This window comes from Vulpes lagopus, chromosome 19 (genome assembly GCF_018345385.1).
Source record: "Vulpes lagopus strain Blue_001 chromosome 19, ASM1834538v1, whole genome shotgun sequence".
NCBI lineage: Eukaryota > Metazoa > Chordata > Mammalia > Carnivora > Canidae > Vulpes > Vulpes lagopus.
Window position 1 is genome coordinate 26,313,119 of NC_054842.1, and position 12,109 is coordinate 26,325,227.

The 12,109-nt window shown below is 34.9% G+C and overlaps 1 protein-coding gene across 7 annotated transcripts in view; it reads left to right on the forward strand.

Moving 5' to 3' along the window:
- TBC1D5 (TBC1 domain family member 5) overlaps nt 1-12,109 on the forward strand; it is a 535,195-nt gene that overhangs the window by 447,576 nt on the left and 75,510 nt on the right. For all 7 annotated transcript variants that reach the window (XM_041733756.1, XM_041733755.1, XM_041733751.1 and 4 more), the window contains one exon: nt 2,734-2,819. In XM_041733756.1, the coding sequence (XP_041589690.1) occupies nt 2,734-2,819 (86 nt within the window). The remainder of the gene's footprint in view (nt 1-2,733; nt 2,820-12,109) is intronic.

The following is a 12,109-nucleotide window of genomic DNA, read 5'->3' on the forward strand; positions in this document are numbered from 1 at the left end:
TTCCAAAATTTCTTGACTTTTAAAAAACCTTATTCAGAAGAGGTAAAACCAACTTAATTAAAAGAAGAATAGGCAAATGAAGACTAGTCAAGACTAATTATTAACGTATAGAAGTATTTGTGCCCTTTTTATTGTTCATGTTTATACATGTTGATTTTTATAGCCACACATTGTTTTATGTGTATGTCAGACATTAAATTCTATGCTGTCTATTACAGTGGCCACAGGCCACATGTGACTATTGAGCACTTGAAGTATAGCTAATACAAATTGAGATGTGCCATACATGTAATATATACAGTGGATTTCAAAGATGGTACAAAAGGAAGAATGTAAAGTACCTCAAAGGTTTTTATATTGATTACATGTTAAAGTGACAACATTTTAGATATACTGAATCAAATAAAATATTATTACATTTAATTAAACTTGTTTTTCTATTTTTTAAATGTGCTTGCTAGCAAATTTTAGATCACATATAAAGCTTGCATTTGTGACCCACGTTGCATTTCTGTTGTACAGTGCTAGTCTAGATCATCTCTATGTCTACATAGTTATGTTTTAGTAATAGCATCATCTTCTTAGAAAATCCTATTGAATAACTTTCAACTATAACCTCTGATTTTATTTTCTTATATTTCAAATGCTGTTTTTCAACATCATCTTTTGATTCTTTTTTTTTCCCCATCCCAGTACAGAGATACTTTAAACTGCCTCTTCCTTTGATACTAGTAAGTCTCCTAGGAATTTAAATAGGCCTCTGTGAAAGCAATACTTGAGCCTCATTCATATGTTCAAGTTAGATCATTATTCCTAATAATGGCTTTAAGTGCTTAGATAGATCAGCACTTCGTGTCTTGAATTGCTTGTCATTTTTTTTATAAAGATGTTTCAAAAAATTGCTCCATGCAATCCCTTGTTTCATTGTTTTCTAGCAAAAAAGTAACATAATCTTTTATTAGTTTGTTGGGAGTCAGAAAAGAAAAGCCTTTTAAATATTAGCAAAAACAAAATGTATTTCCAAGTAGTGAGAATAAAGAGCAAAATTAGTCGTGAGCGATAGTCCTGCGAAAGTTAATTTTTTAAATAAATCATGAATGCACTGGCAATTTGCCAGTGGCTTTCACTTCTATTTTATTTTCCCATTATACTTGGGTCCAGGTTGTCATCAGTTACCATGAGGAAACCCATGTAATTCCTAGAGAGAGAAAAGTTGCACTGTTAGACTTAATAGTATGGTAGTCATGGAAGCATCGGTTATCTTCATCAAGGCAATTCAGATTTGATTATTGTAGAACTGTGTTGAATACCAAACCAGTGGAGTAGTAGCTGGAGCTAAATCAAGGGATTGTCATTTTTGTCAGATGATTAGGGCTGACTTGGAAGAGATATGAAAGGGTTGAGCTGTGTAAATATTCTCTTTTCAGCAGAAAAAGAAAAGGTCCATCATGGCCATTAAGATGCAGCTTGTTAGCTTGATGAATTTCAAACTATTTAACCTTAGCAATTATATACCCCTGCGCACATACAAGTATATCAGTGCCTTGGGATTATGGCTCTAAGGATTGATATCAAAGCATATTGGTAATTTTCTATTAAGATAAAATGAAACCTTTCTGTGTCTAGATATGGCTCTCTAAAGGACAGGCATGCTCTAGTTCAAAGTCCTAATTATTAACTTGCAATATAAGTTCAGGTAAACACTGGAACACATTTATTTATAAGTTTTATAAAACTTTTAATGAAAAATGTGTGTAATTTAACATTTTAGAGATGGTATTTGTTTAAGTTGTATTAACATACTGTATTTTTATAAACTAGAATTCGTTTAATTTTTATTTGCCTCTGATGGACCTGATATACTTAAATAATAGACACATTAAGTGATAGTAACACATTTAGATAGACAACCCTGACCCAATGATCTTAGGATATTTCTGCAATGTTTACGAGTAAGTATCAAAAGCCAGAAAGGCCAGTGTATTGCTGTTTTTATGAAAGTGTGCATTGGTCAATTTGCTTTTGTATTTTGATGGTACCCTGCTAATATTTTCACTACCTGGGTACTTGTTAAACTTATACATAAGAATAGATGACATAAAAATTTCTAACTTTAAAAGAATTGCTGAATTCCGTAATACATTCATTTTTATAGAAGAAAGACTCGGTGTGCCATCTAGTGGGCATATATAGCATTCTGGTTATCAAAAACTTAACAGATTTTTACTCTCCGTCCAAAGTGCAGCTTTCCTAACACTTCATGTCTCTCAGGCCTTAAGGGTAAATTGTTACATCTCATGTAATTTTTCAGTTTGTCATAATTTTGTCTCATGGTATTTTGGGAAGTCATTAAAAGTGATCAAAATAATCAGAAATAAATCACTTATTTTGATAAATTCTATACTTAAAATATATATAGAATTATTGAATCATTATTTTGTACACATGAAACTAATACAACACTGTGGAGTAAGTGTACTTGGAAAAAAATCTAATGATAGGAATAAATCTGTGTGAACTTTGAGACCGGTAAAAGTAAAATATATAAAATAATTTCATTGTTTAATCAGGACTAAGATCATTTAAGGTAAAACTTCAACAGTGAAAGCAAAACCCAAGCACACTAATTATTGAACTTCGTTATTATATGTATTATATGACGATTGTTCTTTCCCTTTTATGTGTTAGTGTGTAATTTAAATAGCTTTATATATTTAATTTTTTTTTCTATAGAAAAATCCAAGACCAGTGACTTACCAATTCCATCCAAATCTAGATTATTACAAAGCACGTGGAGCAGACCTCATGAATAAAAGCCGGTAAGTCCTCTTTCTCTGATGAAAGTTATGAGCCACAAAGATGTTCTCTGAGGTGGTCAGGAATTTTTATACATATGCTGACAATAAATTTATAGATTTTAGCATAACAGTGGTTAATGCATTCAGTGACATCTTTATTAAATATCTTGAGTTTTTTTAAAGGTATTATAAAATATATACATTGATGTCAGTGGTAAGAATAAAAATAGAAGAGTATTTGTTATAATTTGAAGTTAGGCAACTTCATTTTTCTAACACTAATAAACCTGAATAAATTGCGCCTACTTGTATAATCTCTTTCTAAATCCTTGCTGTTGATTGAAAAGAGGCAGTTCTATAATATATTTTTAAATTATTTCAGTAACAAAATTAAAATTGGGTTTCCCAACTGTCTTTAGAACTACACAATAAGCTTATAAATGCATCTTGTGTGTGCATTTGTGATTATATACATAGAAATTTTAAGGGTCACTGTAGGAATAAAAAAACATTAAAATTCTACTTTTAAAAGAAATTAACATTGGCATAAAGGGTTGATGAACAGTTTTGTTCTTTCATAATACTGTACTCAGATGTCTCAAGAGTTAACTTGTCAAACCAGAACCATCTCAAATTAGAATGTAATTTCAAAGTTTACCCTGGAAGACTAAAATGTTAGTAATGATAAATGCTGCTAAGTTGTCCGAATTTTTTTCCTTAAGCATTTTGCCTATGTGCTAGCTTTTCTTCAGTAGAATTCCAGCAGCCTAAATGTACATTTATGGAGTACACACACATGATATGTTCTGCTTTTACTTGGAGAGTTAAAAAGAATACATAATTCCTGCCACATAGAAACTCATGGTCTAGGGAGTGAGAGGTTGTTTACAAGAAAGTGGCTTAATTTAAACTTTTGTCTTGAACCCTGTTTTAGTGTAACATTATTTTTAAATGACTCATCCTTGATGGAAATCCATCTCACGTTTCGATGTGCTGTGTAATTGTGACACCAGTTGTATAGCCAATGAGGTTTTTCGGAAGCTCTTTTCTGTTTGTTCATTTCATCTGATTCTTATTTCACTAATAAAAGGCTATTCTCTGCAGTCACTTTGTCCATTTAATTTAACAAATTTTTATTGCATGCCAGACTTTCTTCACTCTAGGCATTGGAGATAGTGAACAAACCAGAGATCCTACTCAGTGCACAAACTCCTGCCTTCAGGAATCTTACAGTCTAGTTACTTATATTTCCACCTATTGTGTCAAGTATTTAGTTTTGGCATGTTTAAAAGAACAAGGTATTTTAGGTACTTTCTTCTTTCTATGAGATCTTTCTAACTAGACTCCCTTCTTCTCTGCACTATTCTCCCCTACCCCACCACCACCAGATTAGTTTTCATGTAACAGCCAAAGAATTCTCAATTTATAGCAGATTATATCACACCCCATTGTAAACCCCTCCAAAGCTACCTGTTACCGTTGGCAATCCAGTGTTCATCCTGGCTCTGTTTTCTATCTCTGTAACCTTCACTCCTTCCATTCTCCCCTTATCTTAACTCCCATGCTTGCACTTGCTCTTCCTCCTTCCTGGAGCCCCCCTCCTTCCCTCTTCTTTTCTTGCTTCTGCATTATTTAAAACTCAGCCCAAAGGCCACCTCAGAGAGGCCCACTGGGCCTCGCTCCATTGTCTTTTTCTCTCCTCTCGCGCTCTACCTCATTGCCCAGTCTTATTTTCATAGTGTTCATTACTCACTGAAGTTATAGACTTCATTTATATGTGTCATCTGACTCCCCAACTTCCCCACTAAAATCTAAGCCCCTTGAAGGCAGGCACATTGTCTTACCACTTGAGAGCACTAAAGGTAAAGTCTGGCATAGGGAAGTTACTCAACAAAAACATGTGTGTATATATATATATGTTATCTTTTTACATGTTTCGATGTCTATACTTTTTTTTCAAAAAAGGAAATGGGCTCTACCCTTTCCTTTCTGCCCTTCATGTTTTATCTTTCTTCTCTTTAGCCTTTTGTCCTTGCATTTTCTTCCCAAAATATCGGTTCTGTTTTAGCAATTACTTGTAAGCACATTGAAATTCTTATGCAAAGTATCATTGTCATGACTAGAAGGAAGGTTTTTCACCGCCTTTATTGCAATTTCAAAGGTTGAAACTGAACCATATAAAAAATAGTATGTGAAGAACACATATTAACTCTTCTCACTAGTTCTGTGAGAAGAGTTAATAAATGGTTTTGGGAAACCTGACAAATCTGTGGAAAAGGTATCAACTTATAACTTTATCATATGCCAAAACAAATTCCAACTGAATCAAAGTACACTCAAGCAAACATAGAAATAAAATGGAAGTGTCTGTCTCATCTCTAGTTACTAGAAGGCTTTTTAACCTTGAAAGTAATGGAAGAAATCACAAAGGGAATTACTGGTACATTTTACTACACAACTGTTTTTAAGTAGGTAAGTCAAAGATAAACTGAATCAAAAAAGTAGATGAAAAATTGCAAAAATATTTGTAGTATAACTGACAAACTAGTATCATTAATATATACAGAACTTACGCAATTCAGCAAGAAACATAAGACCCTGTCTCAGTGGCCATTCCATCTCATGCCATGCTCTGTTGGATCCTCCTTTTCTGCTTATAAATTTTAGAACACTCTCCAGACTTCCATTCTTCACTGTACTCATTCCCTAAAGGATCTCAGTCCAGGTTCATGGCTTTAAATACCATTTATGACTGAAGGGTCCTTAATTTGTATCTTTAATATGACCTCTTCCTTTGAACTCAACTCATATGTCCTACCACTTACTCAGTATTTCCTCTGGGATATCACATTTGTATCTCAAATTTAATACTTTCCAAACTAAACTACTGATTATACTTCTACAAATCCATTATTCCCCTGTGTTTCTCCATTACAATAAGTAGCCAATCCAGTTGATCAAGCCTTAGAATTGCCTTTGACTTGTTTTTCTCTTATATCACTCATCAAGTCCATCAACAAATCTTCAGAGTATATCCTGAGGGCAGCCCGGGTGTCTCAGCAGTTTAGGGCAGCCCTCAGCCCAGGGCATGATCATGGAGACTCGGAATCCAGTCCCATGTCAGGTTCCCTGCATGGAGCCTGCTTCTCCCTCTACCTGTGTCTCTGCCTATCTCTCTCTGTCTCTCATGAATAAATAAATAAAATCTTTAAAAAAACAAAAACAAGTATATCCTGAAAGAAATCACCTTTTTCTCTGTACTATTAATACCAAGTCACTGCTAGTCTCTTAACAAGTCTTTTTACAGTCTCACTTTCTTATAGACCCTTTCCACATAGCAGCCAGATTAATGGAAGGCTTATCCTATCACTCTGCTGCTCAGAACCATTCAATTACTTCCCAAAATATCTAGGATAAAATAGGATAAGAGCCTTTTCAGTGACCTGCAAGGTAAGCCCTACATGATCTCTCCAACCCCATTTGCTACCACCGTTCTTCCTGTTTCTCACTGGACTCCAGCCACACTGACCTGCTTACTATTCCTCAAGCAAACAAACGCATTCCCACTTCAGGAGCTTTGAGCTTGCTTTCTGCTCTGTGTCTGGATTCTTTGTCAAGGATCAACATGGCATACTACTATTTACTCTGTGTTCAAATATCATCTCTGCAGAGTCCCTCTCCTTGACAACCCTATCTAAAATAATGGACCCCTTTACTCTGTCCCTTTACTTTGTTACTGTTTTTGTTTTTGTATTTTATAGCAATTCTTACTCCTTGAAATGGTAAAAAAAGAAAAAAAATGATTTGGGTTTTTTGTTGTTTTTATTGTTTGTTTCTTGCTCTGAAACTTTGTAAACTCTACATTTTGTCTTGCTAACTGTTATATCCCTGGCACTTAAATAGTGTCTAAATAGAGGAGGCTCTCAATGAAAGAAGAGTTTCAAACAGCAAATAAACATTTAAAAGGCTATTAAAATTCATAATTAGTCAAAAAATGCAAGTTAAAACACCAATAAAGTATCATTTTCACTTTTCATATTAGAAAATTAAAAATAAATGAGCCAGAAATGAATAAGTCTTGGAGATCCGTATAGTGCCCACAGGTAATAATAATATATTAATTAATATGTATTAAAAATTTGCTAAGAGGGTAAATCTTATTTTAAGTGTTTTTATCACAAACTGTAAAACAACTGTGGAAGGAGCCCCGGTGTCCATTGAAAGATGAATGGATAAAGAAGATGTGGTTTATGTATACAATGGAATATTACTCAGCGATTAGAAATGACAAATACCCACCATTTGCTTCAACGTGGATGGAACTGGAGGGTATTATGCTGAGTGAAATAAGTCAATCGGAGAAGGGCAAACATTATATGTTCTCATTCATTTGGGGAATATAAATAATAGTGAAAGGGAATAGAAGGGAAGGGAGAAGAAATGGGTAGGAAATATCAGAAAGGGAGACAGAACATGAAGACTCCTAACTCTGGGAAACGAACTAGGGGTGGTGGAAGGGGAGGAGGGCGGGGGGTGGGGGTGAATGGGTGACGGGCACTGAGTGGGGCACTTGACGGGATGAGCACTGGGTGTTATTCTGTATGTTGGCAAATTGAACATCAAAAAAAATAAATTTAGTTTTTAAAAAAAAGTAAAATAATTACCAATAATAATAAAGAGGGAGAGAGAAAACTTTTGGAAGTGGTGGATATGTTATGGCATAGATTTTGGTGATGGTTTCACAGATGCTGACTTACTCAAACTCATTAAGTTGTACACATTAAATATGCGCAGCTGTTTATCAGTTATACCTCAGTAAAGTGGTTTAGGATGAATGAATGAATGAATAAATGAATGCATGCATGAATGAATGATTGAGCAAGCTAGCACTGGTGAAGGTGCATGAATACCCTTAATCACCAATTGGAGGAGGATAAATTAAGACGAACTAAATAATCTTGCCAAAGAGTTCTTCCAGTTCTGTATATCCACCATGTTATTCTCCAGAGGTTTGTTTGTGTTAGTGTCATTACTTTACCCATGAGCAAAAAACCAGTGCAGCTGTGAAACCTTTGGTAAAGTCCCCATTTCACTATTTAAGGCCTAAGATGCTTTTTTCTGGCTGAGCCCTTCAGCCATAATTAGCCTTGCAACTACTTTCTTAGCCATTTAGAGGCTCTTAAAGAGTTAATGGGGCTGTCATTGAGCAGCAAGAGGAGTGGGAATGATCCAGAGGGGGATATACTCATGTGGGAACCCCCAGCAGTGATCAATAAATAGAAAATAGGAGACAGGCAGACACCTGGAAAGCAGGGAGCTAATACCTGCTACATCTATGGCAATGGACTTCTATTTGTGTTGCTTATCCAAATAAGGGACGAGGATGCAAAGATGACATGTGATTTCATGGATAAGAATATCTCTAGAAATCAAGAAGCCTGATTTCTTGTCTCTGCTTTACCATGGATTGCTATAATTAAGTCTTTAAAAGCAAGTGCCTAGGTATTTTAGTGGTAGATTTTCCATTACGTGTGTGGATAATATTCACTGTGCTCTGATTTTACTTACTTGCAAATTTCTTTTTAAAAATGGGAATTGACATTTTCTTATTCATTCAACTTTTAAGCTCAGAACGACAATTTAACACTCAAATCTCGTTCCAATTTTGTCCTTAAATAACCAGAAATTGCTGCTATAAAAAAAATAAGTATGTCTAATTTGTGACCAGTCTTCAGAAGGACCTATCAATTTATTTAGGAATCTGTAACTACTAAAATGCCCAACTGAGTAGTCATGGAACAGAATTTCATAGTTTTTAAATATTGCAGTTGCTTATATTAAGAGTAGAATCACATACCTTCTTTATTCCAGAACGTTCATGGATTTCCTGTTTTGAAAATGACACAACATAATTTCTCAAAATGTGTAATTCTTTATTCTCTACAGAGAAATAATGGCACTTGAGCTGTCAGTAATGCCTCAAGAGCATGTATCACTTGATCAAGCGGTGCCTTTCTACAGGCTCCACTGTAGATTTCTTAACTTGTGTAAGCAATTTCATATCACCAAAATTTTAAAGATAGAAGATACCAAGTTTAGTTCTTGATCTCTCAGTTTACCTGATGAGTAAGTGATCTGTGCTCCGTGCTAACTGTCCCAGCTTTCCACTGCCCCCCTGCCAGAGCTTTGTTTGAATAATTCATATCATTAATGAAAGATTCTAGATAGGTAAGCCCTCTGCAGAAGGCCCCTTGTCAGGAACCCTGCATGAGATTTAAAAGGAAACCAGGCACCAAGATAGGAAGATTCAACTAAGGAAGGTACCATGAACTCTAAAGTTACATACATCCCACATTCCTCAGCTGGGCTCCACATGGCTGAAGACTGATGGCGTCCAATCAAGTCTTACCCCTAGAATGCCTGATAGCTAATAATTCTGTGTCTCTCCTTGAGATCAGGATGTGTCTCTCAGCCCTTGGAAGGGCTCCTCTCTGAGCATGGCCTAACTAGACTATCCTGAGAAGGTGCAGGGTCCCAGGAAGCATAAGGATCCTTCCAACAATCTTGTATTAGAATATGATGCTCTTCGTGAGAACAGTGACCATATCTACCTCATTCACTACTGTTTCTTCAGTACCTGGCCCAGAGAACAAATTCAAATATTAATTAAATGAATGAGTGCTTTTTACCTTCAATTATACAATAACTCATATTGATTGATGTCAGAATCCATCTTAGAATCTTCATATTCCTAGCACAGTACCTGGCACTGTTAGTAAATATTTACTTTAATAACTGAGTAAATAAATACTGTTTTGAATACCTAAAAGGCATTATAAAATTCCCCTGGACAATTTCCATTTTATATGATCAACAAATTTTTTTAAATTAGGCTTTATTATATTTACTTACATAAAGAATGCAATTGTTCAGAAATATTTTCTTGTTAAAATATGATAAAGAAATAATTGCTAATAACATTCCCCAAGCTATGAAGCCAAGAAATCCATGGTTATCGGTGTTAGTAGTTAACTGGCCAATGAGAATTTCAGAGGACCCCGATTTCTCTAAATATAACTTTGTGATATTTTTGTGCTCAAATAACTTGTGCTTTAAACACATCTGAATTACTCTTTCTGTTGTATCAGAGAGAGTTGTTAATTCCTAACCAATTTAGATAAACTGATAATACTGTCTCCTAACTAGTCTTGAGTAAATAGGTCTTTCTCCTTTTCTTTTTAAATTTATGCATAATTTGAATCTATAGATCACTTTGAAAAAGAACCAGTACTTTAATATTATTGAATTATCTACTTCATGAACATAGATTATCTTGTTTAGTTAGGTCTTCCAAGTCTCTCAGAGAGACTGAGTCTCTCTCAGTTTTATAGCTTTCAGTATAGAGGTCTTCTATATTTTTTTGATTAAGAGAAAATAAATTATTTCTTTTCTGTATCTAATCTATTCCCTCCTATGCCTGTATTTTTTTTAATGTAACTGTTTCGTTGGACTTTTCCATGGACTCCCCCCATTTCTTTATATTTACTGACTTCCATATATCCTGCCTCAAAACTCTAGTGGGTGATTCTTGTTAATTAATTGTAGCTGCGTGTGATTTTAATTATGAAGATATGTAGTGATTCTCAAAATGAGGGAAGAGAAGAGGTGATGAGGACATTTCAGAATTATATCCTCTTTATTCTGATGCTAGGCCAAAGAATCCCTGACCCTCTGAAGACTTTGGTATCATGAACTGTAGTTACTGATAGGAGAAATTTATCTTTCAGATACATGGGTCAGGAGATAGATCAGTTGAAAACTACCACTCAAGAAACAGAAACCGCAAATAGACAAATCTTGGGAAGTTTAATGATTTTATACACTGTGATTAATACATAATTGCTTATTATTTCTTATATTAGCTTAGCAAAATATTGTGTACAGAACCAATTAGGTAGGCACCATAGTCTAGCTTATATCCAAACACACCTTAGCCATCCTTTTTTTCCCCTAACAAGCACTACTCCTTTTACTTCATATCACACTAACAAAAATTTATCTGCTACGTGCAAAATAATCATAGCCTCTATAGCTGAAACGAACAAGCATTTTACCTAAAAGCCTGACTGCTAAGGAATAAGTAATAGCAAACTAACTTTTATCATTTTGTTTCATTTTTTTAAAGATTTTATTTATTCATAAGAGACACAGAGAGAGAGGCAGAGAGAGAAGCAGGCTCCACGCAGGGAGCCTGATGTTGGACTTGATCCCAGCACTCTGGGTTCACGCTCTGAGCTGAAGGCAGACGTTCAACCACTGAGCCACGTAGGTGTCCCAAGCCACTCAGGCGTCCCTATCATTTTGTTTTAGTAAAGACCTATAAAATCTAGAGTTCCTTGAGATGTGGAGATTGTTTGTTTTCTAAGATCATAGAAAACTCACAATATGGCAAACAAATTTAAAATTACAAATAGATGTCTTTCATTGAAGCAAATTTGCTACTCTCAGCTTTAAAGATAAAAAATTCAGAAAGGCCGAAACCAATTAGTTTTATAGAATTTGAAGCCTTCAGCTCATAGGAGTTTTAAGCAGAAGTACATCATAAATGTTAGCTCAGGTGTTAGAATCATCTTGAAAAGTACTATGTTGCAACCCTGACAACTGTTTTTGAATTTCCAAAAAAAATACTGATGTCCATAAACACGAAAGAAATAATTATGAACTGTAATCCATTGAGGGTAGGTCAATAATGTCGATTTCTAGAAAAATGACAGAGATGTGAAGAGAATGTTATTCCTATCCAAGAACTCTTTGCACTTAAGAAAATAATTTTTAAAAAATTCTATGGCTTTATGGTGGAAAAAATGTATAGGTAGAGTGAGGTGAGAAAATGATAGAAAAGGAGACTATAATACAGAAAAGGGAGAGGGAGGAAGAATAGAGAAAAACAGAGGGATGATAAACATAGAGGAGGAAGGAGGGGCAAAAAGAACAGGGTAGAAAAGAAAAATGGAGATAAGGAGGCAGGGCAAACTGATATGCCCCTAATTTTGGAGGTGAGGTTTGATCTATATTCCTCAAGGGCCCAGACTCCTGTACAGGCCTTTCATTTGGTCCTGTCATTTCAACAGTAAATTGAATGTAATGCAGAAGCCATTTGGCACTGCCGGTTGTAAACTCATAGAACTGAAAAGGGCCTTTCATCTAACCCTGTCTCACCCAGGCCAGGATGATGAAGCCTGTGTGTCTGTGAAGGTGATTTTCCCATCTCTTCTACGGTTCCAGAATAGGAGCATTTACTATTTTAAGTA